At 48.1% G+C, this 16,265-nt stretch overlaps 1 protein-coding gene across 1 annotated transcript in view; it reads left to right on the top strand.

Annotated features, from left to right (window-relative positions):
- The window catches only part of ATP8A2 (ATPase phospholipid transporting 8A2), a 554,076-nt gene that overhangs the window by 22,349 nt on the left and 515,462 nt on the right, over window positions 1-16,265 (top strand). The window contains exons 2-3 of the mRNA XM_014581486.4: window positions 12,922-13,021; window positions 15,909-16,007. Of these exons, the coding sequence (XP_014436972.2) occupies window positions 12,922-13,021; window positions 15,909-16,007 (199 nt within the window). The remainder of the gene's footprint in view (window positions 1-12,921; window positions 13,022-15,908; window positions 16,008-16,265) is intronic.

Raw genomic sequence — 16,265 nt, 5'->3', positions numbered from 1 at the left:
ATTCCTCCAAAAATGAGGTTTACAGGCTCTTGCGCTAAAGGATTTTTCCCCGACAATTGGCCCCGTCTACACAGGGCTTTTTATCGCAAAAACCTCTTCTGCAAAAAGGATTGGAAGAAGTTATGCAAATGAGAGTGCGAGATATGGAAATGAGTGCTCCATTTGCACTTCCACAAAAAACACACTGTGTAGATGTAGCCCCAGAGTCCTAGTATGAGATATTGCAAAAGGCAATTCTTTCTATGATCAGATCAATACTACTGGGCTCTCCACTGTCTCTTCTTGTAGCACCTTAGAATAATAGAATCATAAAATACTAGGATTGGAAGGGACCTCAAGAGGTCATCAAGTCCAGTCCCCTGCCCTCATGGCTGGACCATATACTGTTATACTTGACTGTTATAAGTTACTGCCAAATACTTGAAACAAAGACAGGACTATGCAGCACTTAAAGACTAAAAAGATGGTTTATTAGGTGATGAGCTTTCTTCCACAGTTCAATTTGTGGAAGAAAATTGGCACGACCATATATACCATTTTGATACAATCAAAAAATGGTGAACACATATAAAACTGACAAATCAGATTTTAGAACGGGGGGGGGGTAAGGAGGGAAGGTTAGTGTCTGTGAGGTAATGATATTAGGGGTGATAATTGGGGAAGCTATCTTATAAGTAACTACAATGAGTTCAGTAGGTTAACACCGGGAATGAAACTTACTCGGACAGTGAACAGCCAAATTTGGATGGTTGGGCTTCAAAGAGAAATGCAGGAGTGGTGTCCAGAGCAGAGACAGAGATTCCCAAATGAGGAGATCAACTGTTGGAAGGAAAGTGGGTAGCAGAGGTTCCTGTTCAAAGATAATGCTGTTTAGGGGAAATGATTGTTAAGGATGTGCTGGTTCTAAGCAGCTGGTATAAATGGAGAAGCTGAAATAAAGCATCTCAGGAGCCCAGATAAAGCCAGAGCTGCCCATTCACAATTTTCTCAACATTTCTTGGGTAGGGTTGCCAGGTGTCCGGTTTTCCCCCAGACACTCCATTATTTCTGGCCCTGTCTGGTAAAAAAACCCCAGAAAATAGCAGACATGGAAAACAAGGGGGGTTTTTTTTGTTCAACAAGTTTGGTCTCCTTTTTTTTTTTTTTTCCTCAATTCTGCCATGTTCAAGATTTTTGGTGAAAGCATCTGGCAAGCCTGTTCTTGGAAGAGGAAGACTCCCTGAATGTTGCTAATACGTTTTTCCACAATACTTTGAAAATCTGCTTCCTATATGTTCCAATGGAAAAACTGCTCATCTGGTGTATACAATAAATAAATAAATAAATAAATAGTCTAAGCCCTCATTACTCATCTTGGTTACTGTAGCTTCCTATCCCAGTCTACATTCCTCTCCTTTCTGTACCACTACTCTCTCTAAAGTGTGGCTGCCAAATTTGTCCTCATCCCCAAAATACCAACTGACTGATTTGATGTGAGTGCAGATGTTTCAAACAAAGATTGGTTCCTGGAGTGTCTTCTTCATTGCTACCTTTGCCAAACTCTCTATCAAAAGCAAAATAACATGACAGGTGTTAAGAAAATGCAAAATAAGCATTGTCCTGAATAGGGATTTGAGTAATGCACGTAAATGGTCCTGAAATGAAACCTTTCTTGCTTAGGTTTGTGTTCCGTTTAAGGCTAAAACAGTAATACTTACTATCCTACTAACTATAAATTCTGTTTGATTGATTTCCTCCCCGCCCCAAGTAGCTTTGTGTGCTCTTTAAAGCTCTTACTGTATGTAGAGTGGAGGCATCATTTAATAAAGTACATTTGTAATACAGAGCCAGCATTTTAGATTCATCACTTTTGCTACTTTATCCTTGCTTCCATCAGGAAAAAAGAAACTCGTTTTTCTAATGATTCTGAAACTGCTGCTTTATTCTTTTCTTAAAAAAATAATTTGAATTCTAAAGCAGCAAATAGGAACAGTGAAATCAAGGGATTTGTAACAGACAAGGCTGCCATGGAGTTTTCCTCTATAGTTACAAGGGATGAAATGGGAAGGGATGAGGAGTTGCTGTTTCTGGCAAAGCTTCAGTGTTCTCTTTCACACAGGGTTGTGTGGAGCCTGTTCTGGCTTGTCTGGTTTTCAACTCTGGGGGCAGTGTAGGTCAGTGGATAAAGTACTTGATGGGAACTCAGGAGACCTGAATTCTATTCCCAGCTCTGCCATGGAGCTGTTGTACAATGTTGGGTAAGTCATTTCACCTCTTTGTGCTTCTTTCACCTCCCATGCTTTGTCTATATTTTCTTCTATAAGTCTTCAGTGAATAAAGAACTTGTACCAAATTCTGCTTTCAGAATGGAACCCCTAACAAGAGAGGAGGCCAAGCATTAAGTTGTGTTTTGTTTTGTAGTATGATGCAGGGGCTGCTCTTCTGACACAGAACACTAAAAAACAGACCTCATAATTTTACAATGAAGGGAGGCCAACATAAATCAAATTCAGGTTTTGTGAATGCTGGTGCTAAGCAGTGCTACCACTGCAGCCCAGTAATGATTTAATTTATGGTCACAGTGTATTCAGGAGCAGTTTGAGGCGGGTTGCGGCAGCTGGAACGCGCGATTGGCGCCCCTGCCTGCACGGCCGTCAATGGGGTGACATCATCATCAGGTGCCCCGGGCGCCCCGTGACGTTATCATTGGGCGCCGTTAAAGGTGGCGCTCTACGCAACGGCCAAGTTGGCCTATAGTCATGGACTGAGCCTGTATGTATAACATTTACAATATAAGAATAGTATGTTCAGATACAGGAAGAGACACTGAAATATTGAATAGACAGCAGTGGGGTGAATGTTTAGGACAAGAGGTCATTATGTCACCGCTCATCAGCACTGGGTAGGTGTGCCAGGTCACTGGGTGTGATCACCCCCTGCTCAGCCGAGCAGGGGGGTTTGGCGGACTCCCTCGTCCGCTTTCTGTACCATAGTCCGGGTCTTCTGCCCTGTGGATGGGGTACTCGAGTGTGATCACCCCCTCTCGGGCAAGCAGGGGGGATTCAGTGGACCCGCCGTCCGGCTTAAAGTCTAGTTGGTGGGGTCCTATGCCCTGCGTTCAGCCCCTCCCTGGGGCGGTGCCCGCCGGCCTCGCCTGCCAAAGCTGTTGACCGTAGGGACTGCTCCAGGCTGCCCCTCGGCTGGGGCTCGCCGTCCATTGGCTGTAGAGGCTGCCCCCCTCCCCGACACCGGCAGGCCTTTTTGAAACGGCCCGTCGATTGTGACATGGGCCAGGGGCCCCACCCTCTCGGGGGCAGGGCCAGCGTTTTTCCTGCTGTGCAGGTGCGGAGGCAGGTTCTGGTGCCGCCGCCATTCAGCGGCAGCAACTTGCCGCTTGGACTCCCCTCCCGCGGCGCTGCTCTTCTCCCGCCTCCCCCTGCTGTCCGGCATGTGGGCTGCTATTGGCCCGTCACAGTAGGTATAAACACAAGTGTCCCAGTATGGCTCTTTCTTAATTTTCTCTAAAGAAAGTCTGTAGAGCCTTGTCTACACTAGGACTCTAGTGCGAAATTAGCCCCCCAAGGTTGATTTTCTAAGCAATGCATCCACACTATCAAACCCATTATTCCTGAATAAGGAGCCGTGGAATTTGAACTCTGTAGTCCTGCTTTTCACAAGGAGCAATGCTATTCCTGAACTTGTAAATCCGAAATAACATTAGTGTAGGTGCCCAGGGCCGCTAATTCTAACTAATTGGCCTCTGGGAGGCCTCCCACAGCTCCCCTGAGTGCTTCCTGGGGCTTTGAGCCTGAGGCAGGCTCCGTTAACATGGACCCGGTACCTCAGACTTCATTCAATTGTTCGCCATAGTGAGGACACGGAACTTTGAATTTGTAAAATTGGGTGCCCAGAAGTTGAACTTAGTAAATTTGAAATAATCACCTAGTGTAGATATGGCCTAGAGGGGACAAATGTAAAGATCATTCTGGCCCAGAGCTCCCATCCATATTTTAATTAAAAATCCTCCAACCAATGAGGGAGAAAGATGGATCCCAGAGGCCCCTCCACTGTAAATATGATTGTTTTATTTTAAAAGAACAAACTCCGTTTACCTCCAGATCTACCTGCTTCTAATTCAAGGGACAATCTCCATGCACCTGCATTGTTGTTGGGAACCTTCATGGCAACCTGCAGGATAATTCAGTGCAGCTAAGTTCTGCAATATCTTGGCAGAGGATGTGTATTTTATGAGATGGAAATAGGTGGTGGGGAAAAATGGGAACGTAAGTTTAATTATATGAAAAACATAGTAAGGCTGGAAAATGAAGAATCATTTTTGCATGCAAAAACACAGCTAGTATCTATATGAATATTATCAAAATGATGACTTGTCAGTAGTGCTTAGGAGTAGCATGGAACTGAATGGAACTGAATGAATGAATGGAAGTGATTTGTTCAAATTATACAGTAGTTGTTTTTAGAAAATCTTACTGCATTGTTGTGGAGAAAGTGCGCCAGACTCTGGTTTCAGCTGCACTGAAGTGTATCCAAAGTAATTCCATTAAGGTTGGTGGACTTTCTCCAGATTTTCAGTAGTATAATTCAGATCATAATTGGTCCTACATATGTAGCAGATGTTAAGGAAGCAGATGTCTTCCAGTGGAATATTTGAACACCTATCTGTTCAGATGCCATTGACCACTGATTCAACCTGTTGTTCACCTTATAACAGCTGCTACCTTGATGCTAGTATTTTCTAATATAGTCTTTGATTTTTCCCTGTTGAACTGCAAAGCTTAAATTCTGCTCTGACTTAAATGTCATTGCACTTCATTGAAGACGTTGGGATTGCTCAGGGTGAAATCAGAGCAGCACTTAGCCCTTGTATGTGAACCTGGATTATTTAAACAGCTTTTTTATGGCAACACACAAACTACAAAATTCCTGTCTAGTTCCCTATGCTTTCGTGACATGATTTCATCAGGTTTCCTCAGCAGCTATGTAAAAAGCTTGAGTTCAGAAAACATGATGATGGGTGGAAAATGAAACGCTTTTTTTGTGTTCTGTCAAAACATCACAGGGACGGGCCCATGGTAAATTTGAGCTAATGCCATGGATGCAATTACCCTGGAATATGTCACTCTGGCCCTGACAAAGCAGTATCTAGGAAAATGGTTGATGTGGATAGTCAGCATTCCTCATTTTTGCTGTATGAGGCTTCACTGATCTAAAAGCAGTATTAAATTATGTAATGTTTGCTCCTTAGTGGAACCAAATTGAGGACACTGGGATTCTGCCAATGTTACTCACCCAAATTGAGTCAAGGATTTCCAGACATAACTCTGCACTGATTTTTTTTCTAAACCTTTTCCCTGACACCAAAAATTAACAAGACTATTGGGTGAGAAAATCCTACCTAGCGTGGGTAAAGGTGGCAGAACTGAGTCCTCACTGCCATAAACTTGGATTTAAAGAAATGAATTCCTTCATGCCACATCCAAATAGACGTGTAGGGGAAACAGGATGAATCTTCTATACTCCTCCTCTTTTGGGGGCAGACCAGCCTATATTAAAGCTCCTGGCCCGAGGGCTGCTGTTCAGGGAGTCACCAATGAGCTGGGTCCCACTCTGTACAGATAGCATGTAACCACTTAAATTAGACCCTCCCCTCAAATCCAACATACTCCCTTATCTCACATAACCCCATGGCTCTCACTTCCAGAGAGCCTCCCAGGCTGTTGTGGCAGGGATTGGATTTGCCCCTTTGTGCACAGAACCATTCTGATGTCAGCTTAGATACAAAGCACATGGTACAGGGGCAATGACTTGCTTAACCAGCTGGGCTCGGAATGTGGAAAGTTCATTTAGGAGGGAGGAACTTACTGGCATGATTTCTGCATGAGTAATTGGAACAAGAATACTGTATTGCCATGGTTCTCAAACTGTGAGTCGGGGCCGCATTTTAATGGGGCCTCCAAAGCTGGCTTAGACTTGCATGGGGGCTGGGTACTAAGTTGAAGCAGCCCATCACCTGGGGCTGAAATTCGGGTTCTCCTTCAGCCCTGGGCAGCAGGGCCTGTGGCTGAAGTCCGTGAGCTTCAGCTTTGCCCCTTCCTTCCCCCCACCTGGGGCAGTGGGGCTTGGGTGGGCTCAGGCTTCATTCCTCCTCTTGGGGTCATGTAGTAATTTTTATTCTCAGAAGAGAGTTGTGATGCACTGTAGTTGTGATGCAGCTGTATTTCAAACCTGGCGGGAGCAGGAATACATTTCTGGGCTGAGGAGGCAGTTACTTTGTGCATACAGGCAGTCCCCGGGTTACGTACAAGATAGGGACTGTAGGTTTGTTCTTAAGTTGAATCTGTATGTAAGTCGGAACTGGCGTCCAGATTCAGCCGCTGCTGAAACTGACCGCCAGTTCTGACTTACATACAGAATCAACTTAAGAACCCCAAGCGTCCCCAAGTCAGCTGCTGCTGAAACTGATCAGCGGCTGATTCCAGGAAGCCCGGGGCAGAGCAACTCTGTCTCGGACTTCCTGTAGTCAGCGCTGGTCAGTTTCAGCAGCGGCTGACTTGGGGACGCCTGGGGCAGAGCAGCTGGGGTGCTGCCGGGTTGGTCCAGTAGCACCCAGAGCGACGCTGCGGGACCAACCGGCAGCACCCCAGCTGCTCTGCCATAGGCGTCCGGAGAAAAGCCTAGTCTGCTGGGGGGGGCGTACTAGCTGCACCCCCCCACCCCAGCAGACCAGGAAGACACGGGCGGCAGACCGAGACGCACCGCGGTCCCGCCGCCTGGGTCCTCCGCGGCTTTGCTCCCCGTCACCCTCGTCTGCTGGAGACCAGCAGACCAGGGAGATGGGGAGCAAAGCCTCTGAGGACGCCAGCAGCGGGACAGCCGCGGGGCGTCTGGGCTGCTCCGCTGCCAGCTTCCCCAAGGCTTTGCAAAGCCGCGCCTGGGCTGCCCCGCTGCCCGAGCCCCTCCGCGGCTTTGCTCCGCGTCTTCCTGGTCTGCAGACCAGGGAGATGCGGAGAAAGCCCCGGAGTACGAGCCACGGAGTACAAGCCCCGTAAGTCGGATAAGCGTAAGTCGGGGACTGCCTGTACTCCAATCAGCTGAAGAAGTGGGTTGTACCCAAGAAAGCTCATGACACCATCTACATGTTTTGTTAGTCTTTAAGGTGCAGCCAGACTGTTGGTTGTTTTTTTAACTTTTTTGGAGCTTTAGGACAGTTTAGGCGGCTGCCCCAGGCCCTGTGTTTTGGGCGAGGCTCACAGAAGCTTCTTTCACCATCCTATGAACAGGACTCGTGGGGCCCAGGGCTGCCTGGGGAATTACCTGGGGGACCCGGCATGGGGTGACAGCAGGGGTCAGGGCAATAGGAGCCAGAGCAACACAGTAGCAGGGGGGTGCCCAAGGCCCTGTGCACTCATAGGGACAGCCCTGAGCAGACTAGCCTAGCTAGTCAATTCACTGGGATTAAATCATCAAACAACAATATCCTCACCTGCACTGAAACTCTGAAATACAGGCAGTCCCCGACTTACGTGGATCCGACTTACGTCGGATCCCTAGATACGAACGGGGTGAGGCAACTCCCGCACATGCGCAGCAGCATTCCCAGGGCTCGCTCACCTGGGTCCTAGGATCCTCCTCCTCCTCGGGCCGGCTCCGACTGGGGTCCCGCAGAGCTGCTGGGCAGAGGAAAAGTGCCTCCCCACGCCCGCTGCCCCCCCCACCCTCCTGCCAGCAACAGGCTGCCCCCTCCCCTGAGCAACAGGCTGCCGAACAGACAAAAGCAGCCTCTCTGCCCCTCCTCCCCTCTATACATGCCGGGCTCCCTGAGCGCAGCAGCGTCCCCGGGGCTCGCTCACCTGGGTCCTAGAATCCACCTCCTCCTCCTCTTCGGCCGGCTCCAACTGGCCTCTGCCTGCAGCAGCTGGCCACAGGGACAGGGATCCCGCAGAGCTGCCGGGCAGAGGAAAAGTGCCTCCCCACGCCCGCTGCCCCCGCCCCCCCCCCCCGCGGCCTCCCATCCTGCACGTCTCCCCCCTCCCCCTCCTGCCAGCAACAGGCTGCCCCCTCCCCCGAGCAACAGGCTGCCGAACAGCAGACAAAAGCAGCCTCTCTGCCCCTCCTCCCCCTATACATGCTGGGCTCCCTGGGCAAACAAAGACTCCACCAAAACAAACAAAGTGCTGGCCTCATTGTGTTAGCAAAAAAAAGACCCTCCTCCTAGAACCCTGGGTGGTGTGTGGAAATAAAGCTATTAGCTCAAAGCATGGTGCAGAGCTGTTTGGTATTTGATGAGTTACTCCTTTAGTCCTGAGTTTGTCACAGGGACAGAAATAGATGTGAAATCTTCTGAACAGGGGAACAGACAGCAAAACAAACATTAGAGGGGAGTTAACCTTTCCCTATGCTATCCAAAACTAAAAAAAATGTTTGGCTAGAGTTTCCCCTACAATATGTACCAGTTCCGACTTACATACAAATTCAACTTAAGAACAAACCTACAGTCCCTATCTTGTACGTAACCCGGGGACTGCCTGTAATGGAATGTTTGAAAACAGCTATATTGTTTGGGGGGAGGGTGGTGTCTGTAAAATTTTAATAGATTGAAAAGGGGTCTATATGCTTGCAAAGGTTGGGAACCACTGCAGTATAGTATTTCTGCGCTGTGTATGACTGTATTATCTTCTCTAGAGAGGGGATGTTACACTGGTAACTGAGTTATATTAAACACCCACATAACAAGGGACTCTAATTACACAGCGTAAACAAACTAAATGAGAAGGGGCTGTAAAGTAAAATGACAAATTAAGTACTGTACACCCTCTCAGTTTTAACGGTTGTGTACAGGACACAGTTTTAAAACAAACTGTTTATTTAACTTAATTCTAGTTTTATATGCCTCATTAAAGATTTGATCCTGCTGCTATTGCAGTGAATGGCAGAACATCATCATTTTCAGGGGGCAAGTAACAGCTCCCAACACCAAAATAGGCTGGGACCATTTCTCATTATTTTGTTATTCATACTTAGATGCAGCAAAATATCATTAACAGTTTGGAAAAAGGAGGGGCAAAGGAGAAGGATAACATTCCCAATCCTGGGCACTTACACACGTGTGTAAGTTTTCTCACATGTGAATTTCCATTTACTCTGTAAGTGAAGTTAACATGTTCATGTTTGCAGGATCAGGGGTGTAATAAGTTGTATTTCATTAGTTAATCATTATGCATGGCAATTAATTACATGAAAAAAGCATGGTTGTTATGAATACCTGTTTTAATAAGGCAACATATACTAATGAATGAAGTGCATGTGATAGGTGTGTTGTATTTGGATCTTAAAATAACTTTTGATTATGTATGTCTCAGTTTTACTCTGAACCTTGCTGTTAGTTTGCATATCAGTGCTGTTGCGCAGTGAAAATTAGCTAAAAGACCATTCCTTTGGGAGTACCGGAAATGCTTACTTGATGCATTCAACAGGGAGGCTGATCTTATCGGCATGGTAAATCTGCACCTTCCGCGCACGCGTGTGTGTGTGTGTGTGTGGAGGGGAGGTCAGGTGTGGTGGAGTCTTAGCTCCTGCTGTGGTGGTGTGGATCCTAAGGCAGGAGATTGTTATACCAATCTAACCCTTCTAGATTAAAAGCACTATAGAAGCCCATTCCTTTGGAAAACAGCTTGTTAAAAATAATGTTTTTGTCCCAGACACTCTGTTGGCTCTTGCAGAGATTATGTTCTTAGTCTTCAGGGCACTAGTGGTTGGCAGCTCTATTATGAATACTGCATTACTAGTACAGCTGTGGCAGGCTGTCCCAAAGAATGTTCCGCAGATCAGCTGTGATGCCGCTGCCTCCGCACACATTTCAAAGGAGCGGCCCTGGAGCCATGGGTCAGCTGGGGATTTCGCAGCTGATCCTGGGCTCTGCGCAGCAGCAGAACCCAGGGTCAGCGGGGAAGTCCACAGCTGATCCTGGTCTCTGCACGGCATTTCCTCAGAACCCCGGGGTCAGCGGGGCAGTCCCCAGCAGACCCCGGTCTCCATGGCAGCTGCCACTTTGAAACTCCAGAGGCGACGTTTTATAGGGTTAGCTGTGGAACCCAGGGTCATCTGGGCACTCCAGCTGATCCCATACTCCTAATGTGCTGCCCCTTTGAGGCATTTCCAAGGGGCAGCACAAAGTGGAGCCCGGGATCAGCTGGGCACTCCAGCTGATCCTGGGCTTCCTGTTGCACTGCCCCTTTGATGCGCGACTGTTGGGTACTCTAGCTGACCCTGGGCTCTGCCTGGCGCTGTCCCTTGGAAATGCTGCCCCGTTGAAACGCCACGGCGGTGTTTCAAAGGGGAGGCGCATGAGATTAATTGTGCTTACATTTTTTAATTGCTTGACAGCCCTAATAATTTTTGCATGAATATCGACATCTCTACCTCAATTTACTACTTAAAAACTAAGGGCTGAATTCTTCCCTTCATTCAAGGTTTGCTACTTATAAGGGAAGAAGGAAGCCATCAGAGAGCCGGTTATAAGTAGTGCCCTCATTCATCACCAGTCTGGCCCTGACATTACTTCGAGTAGCCTTAGAGTAGCCCTTTTGCTACTCTAGCGTATGACACTAGATACCTTTTTCCAGAAGAGTGTAGTAGAGCTTTGCAAAGGTAAAGTGAGTGGGTGGCTGGTATGGGAGCCAGCTCTACCTATTTCACTAACTTTATACCAACAGAGAAATTCCTTCTCCAAGGATAAATCTTTACTGTCACTTATGGCGGAACCCAGTCCATCTGCATTGCCCGAGCAGCACAATGTGAATGCGTCATATTGTAGGATCTCACCTAACTTATAGTTCCATTCCAGTTCTCTGTACATTGTAGGAGTTTATGAGCTCATGAATTCAGTTTGATACTCACGTGTATGTTTTCAGTGCTCTCCTGCCAGCCACTTACTTACTACAAAACTGAACCATATAATGTCTTGGGCTTTCTAGATTTTTCTCCTGAAGTTGACATATTTTCATTTATCACAATATCTGTTGTAACTTGTGCCATACAATATACAGGTGGAAGAGAAAACTATACCATTTGTATGATAAATGAATTGTCTTCTTAATCTATAGTTATGACTAGATGTATATTAGCTTTTGCATTATTCCCCTTATGGTGTAATTACTTTAAGATAACACTACACAAACTGATCAGCAAGGATAATTCTGAAATTGTATATTTTTGGTTACTTAGTACTCACAGTGAGCGGTTTTGAGTTCACCTCCACACTGAAACTTTCACCCCGCTACCTGCCGCACCATGGGTCCACACCAGAGGCTCCCCTCTCCCATGGGCCACGGCGAGCAGGTGCTGGGCTCTCCGCCACGCAACCCGGTAGCTGCGACGGACCCCGTGCCGCTCCCAGCACTGCCGCCGCCTCCCCGCTGGGCTCGCCCTGCTGCACCTGCAACCGCCCCCTAGCGGCGGCTGCGAGCTCCAGCCCGCCGCTCGGCAACCCTCAGCCTCCGCCAGAGAGGAGGGGCCTGGGCCGAGTGACATCACGGGCGGGAGAGAGGAGGGGGCTCCCCCGCCCTGGACACGCCTGCGCAGTGGAACGGCCTGGTAGAGGCGAGTGCGGCAGCTGCTGCTCAGAGCACCTCCCCTCCCCTTGCGCCTCCACCGCCAGCCTTTGTGAGTGACTGTCTCTGCCGTTTCCCCTGGGAAGCCGCTTCTCCCCGCACTGCCAAAAGTTCCTTAAAACCTTCTTCTGGAGGAAAGGTTACCCCATGCAGAGTTTGGTTGTGGTAGCTCTTATAGTGCCCAAGATATTAGCTCACAAAGAATACTGTGATGGGGCACTGCATCTCCACACTTTAAGTCCCCCAGTGCCGGCCATGTATGTGGCGCGGCGGGACGTGGGTAGAGTAGGAGCGGTGCACCCCCAAGCTGCGTCTGGCAGGACGCAGTCACTCTGCACTTTAAAACGCCTGGCCCCGGCCAAGCGGGGGGAGGAACAGAGTGCTGACGGAGCATGCGTGGCGTGCCCTCATGCCGCGAGACAGCTGGGAGGGGATGCGCCTGGGTGTGACGTAACACCAGGGCACCAGGATTCAAAAGGGCCGGCCTTCGTGGCAAGGGGGGAAACAGACTGTTGGAGAGGTGGAGGCACAGTGGGGTCGCACCTCCCGGGGGACCTCCGAGGCACCACAGGTGAGACCCCAAAGAGACAGAGGCGAGACAGACGTCCTGGCACTGACTGGTCAGCAGACCAGATAGGGGGAGAGGAAGCAGCCCAGGGCAGGGCACTATGGCCCATGAGCTGGTACGTTACGCTGGGAAGCCCCGCCAGCTGGACCAGACCAAAATAGGTTCGTGTCCTTAGGGCCCTGGGCTGGGGTCCATGTGTGAGGGTGGGCCTGGACCCCATTCTCCCCACTTTTGGAGGCCCTGGGCACATGTGAGAAGCCCTGGGCACATTCGGGCGAGGCTGGCCCACGGAGCGAAATGCGATAGAGAGGACTGATACAAGGAGACTTGGTGTGGGACAGACTCTTGTTCCCGCCTGGGGGGTGGATGGTGAGGAGTAAATAAAGGCACAGGTGGGCTAATCGGGTCTGCACATGTACACATACAAACATTCTCCTTTATATATTAGATAGATAATTTTTGTGTTTTGACTGTACCATCATGTAATATTTGTTGTAATGATCAGAGTTCCTGCCTTTCTGTGAACCTTCAGGCTTCAATACACGCTCCCTCAAAAGGGAGAAATACATTTCCTTAATGTTTACCCACACCTTCCTGTATTAACTTTGAACAATTATATCATTACTAGCTCTTGAGGCACCTTTTTGTGTAGTGAGTTTGCCATAATTTTTCTGCAGTTTATTTTTTGCTACAGTACTGTACTTTAACCAAGGAGTTTCATTTTGTTTTGTTTTAAACCTACAGCACAGCCAAGTACAGCGTGGTGACATTTCTACCTCGATTCCTATATGAGCAGATTAGAAAAGCTGCTAATGCTTTTTTCCTCTTCATTGCCTTACTGCAGGTATGGTTTTGCTGTTTTACTTTTGATTCAAAAGAAACTCCAATGTAATTATAAAGAAACTAGAAGAAAAAAATAATCTGTGTCTCAAATATAATAAAATAGAATAATTGGCAAAAAAAAAAAAGTAGTCACCATTAACATAATGTGAAGTACAAAATTTTACACAGAGGAAATATAAGGTGGAAATTTTGAAAGCTGATTGCAAAGTAAATGCCAATTGTATAGGCAGTCATGTTAATTTCACTGTAAATCATTATTAAACAAACCAAAGAGAATATGTTTATAAAGCTTTCCTTTCTGGTCGTAAATTTTAAATATTTCAGTAATACAGAACTGAATATGATCCATTTTGCACATCTGACCAATACATTTTTAGGGGAAATATGTACACTCAGGTGGGAGGGCAAAAAGGAAACATTTCTCTGATACACTGGTTTGAAAATGGCATCTGTTTGACTCAGTTAGGGTATGTCTACACTACAATGTTAGTTCGAACTAACGGACGTTAGTTCGAACTAACATTCATAGCCGCTACACTAGCGCTCCGCTAGTTCGAATTTGAATCGAACTAGCGGAGCGCTTAGTTCGAACTAGAAAAACCTCATTTTACGAGGATTAAGCCTAGTTCGAACTTACTAGTTCGAATTAAGGGGTGTGTAGCCCCTTAATTCGAACTAGTGGGAGGCTAGCCCTCCCCAGGTTTCCCTGGTGGCCACTCTGGCCAACACCAGGGAAACTCTATGCCCCTCTCCCGGCCCCGGACCCCTTAAAGGGGCACGGGCTGGCTACGGTGCCCGTGCCAGGTGCAAGCCTGCCAGCACCCAGCCAACAGACCCTGCACCTGGCACGGCACAGAACCACCCACCCGATGTCCCCCAGCCCTCCCCCTCTTCCCGGGACCAGGCTGGCGGCTCCCGGGAGCTTGCCCTGGACCACAAGAGGCGGGCACCTTCCTGGGCTAGTGCGGACATCGTGGACCTCGTCCACGATCTCCGCACTAGGCACAGGAAAGTGGCCGTCTAGGGCAGGAGAGCTGCCAGCCTGGCCACCCAGGAGCAGGTGTGCATGAAAATCAAGGGGGTCCACTGAGACCCCCGACCCTGAGCCCTGAGCTTACAATGGCCGTCCTGGGTCAGACCAAAGGTCCATCTAGCCCAGTAGCCTGTCTGCCGACAGCGGCCAACCCTAGGGACCCTGGAGGGGATGGACCGAAGACAGTGACCAAGCCATTTGTCTCGTGCCATCCCTCTCCAGCCTTCCACAAACTTTGGGCAGGGACACCACTCCTACCCCCTGGCTAAGACTACTCCATGGACCCAACCTCCATGACTTGATCTCACTTCCCTTTCAACTCTGTTCTAGTTGTAGCCTTCACAGCCTCCTGCAGCAAGGAGTTCCACAGGTTAACTATTTGCTTTGTGAAGAACAACTTTCTTTTACTAGTTTGAAGCCTGCTACCCACTCCTTTCCTTTGGTGTCCTCTAGTCCTTCTTTATGGGAACTCATGAAGAACTTTTCTGTATGCACTCTCTCCACCCAACCCCTGCTTTTAGAGACCTCTATCCTGTCCCCGCTCCATCTCCTCTTTTCTAAGCTGAACAGTCCCAGTCTCTGTAGCCTCTCTTCATCTGGGACCTGTTCCCAACCCCTGATCATGTTAGTTGCCCTCCCCTCTCCCAGCCTTTCTCCTCCCCTCTCCCACCTCCTTTTCCCAGTCTCCCCCAGTTTTGTTCAATAAAGACAGAGTCAATGTTGGAAGAAACGTTATCTTTATTTTGTACATCAATAAGAAGGGGGGCTAGGGAAGGGTAAGTGGAAGAGGTGAGGGAGGAATGGGGCACGAGCCCCCGATGGGGAGGACTGGGCTGGCTCTGCGGGCTTCTGGGGGTGGAAGCTCTCCTGCAGCCCCCCGTTTGCCCCCTCTTCCCAGATGGCAGCCTGCGGCAAGTGCAGCCGGGCTGATGGCCGAGTGGTGTGATGTGCCCAGTGTGGGTACTCCGGGCAATCCAAGCCAATACTGCTTTGCAAGCGGGGCACCCCTGAGAACTGTCTGTCCGGGGTGGGGGTCGGGTCCCTTTAAGCACAGCCCTCGGCTAGCCTGAGACAGCATCTCCACGCTCTAAGTCCTCCTCTGATGCCCTGCTGGCACTGCTTCCGGCCATCCTTAAGCCCTGTTCAGGGTCCACTCAATGTGGACTTGCTAGTTTGAATTAGCAAAACTCTAATTCGAACTAGTTTTTAGTTCTAGACGCGTTAGTTCGAATTAGCTTAGTTCGAATTAATTAATTCAAACTAAGTTAGTTCAAATTAACGTTGTAGTGTAGACGTACCCTTTGGGGGAACCTACACTGGTGAACATGCCACATGAGTGACCCTCCTTCATCTCAGTGGGCCGCAAGATTGTTGTAACTTTCATACCTAGAATTTGCAGTATGCTGAATGAACCATAGGAACACTTGGATTGGATGAAGAGGAAACACACATCTCTCACAATGTTGTATGCAATCAGCACACAACTCACTTCACATTCTCTTGCTTTAAGTGTGTCTCACTTTTGTAATGCTGGTAGGAAAAAAACGATGTGAATGAAAATCAGGAGAATCTGGCAACCCTGTGCATGGGCAGTGGTAAAGAAAATGTCTCGTGGATGCACAAAGAACCCCAATGGGCTTCACGAGGCCATTGGGCCTCAGGTTGCCCACCACTGGTTTGAATTGTCTCAAAGATTATGATGTCAGAATAAGCCCTGGCATGCACGGGACGTTGTGCAGATGAGATGGTTATGGTTCCATTACTTGTAGTTACTGCTCTAGTCCCTTTCTAAACTTTACCTTATATAAAACACAGATTTGCATCATAAAACACTTATTTTTTTCTTCCTTTACAGCAAATTCCAGATGTCTCTCCAACAGGAAGATATACTACCTTGGTGCCATTGCTATTTATTCTAACCGTTGCTGGCATCAAAGAGATCATAGAAGACTATGTGAGTATCATTTATTTAATTTGGGAATCAACAAGGTTTCATATCAGTGAAGCACATACAGCGTTAGCAAATGCATCTATGAAAGTGACATAGTAGCCATTGTTGGTGGATCCAGTGCTGAGGTTTTTGCTTAGTTGTCACTCAGCTCTTAGGGAAATAGTTCAGTGACTTTAAGAGGCGTTTGCCTGAGACAGGACCTTAGGAGTTGGCTCATTATTATTATTTAATAGCACTTTATTAAACATAAATATGTCTCAC

The sequence above is a fragment of the Pelodiscus sinensis genome, chromosome 1, assembly GCF_052426305.1.
Source record: "Pelodiscus sinensis isolate ZL-2025 chromosome 1, ASM5242630v1, whole genome shotgun sequence".
In the NCBI taxonomy this organism is placed as follows: domain Eukaryota; kingdom Metazoa; phylum Chordata; order Testudines; family Trionychidae; genus Pelodiscus; species Pelodiscus sinensis.
Note: the sequence above shows the minus strand (reverse complement) of the source record. Positions and strands in the feature narration are given on the sequence as shown.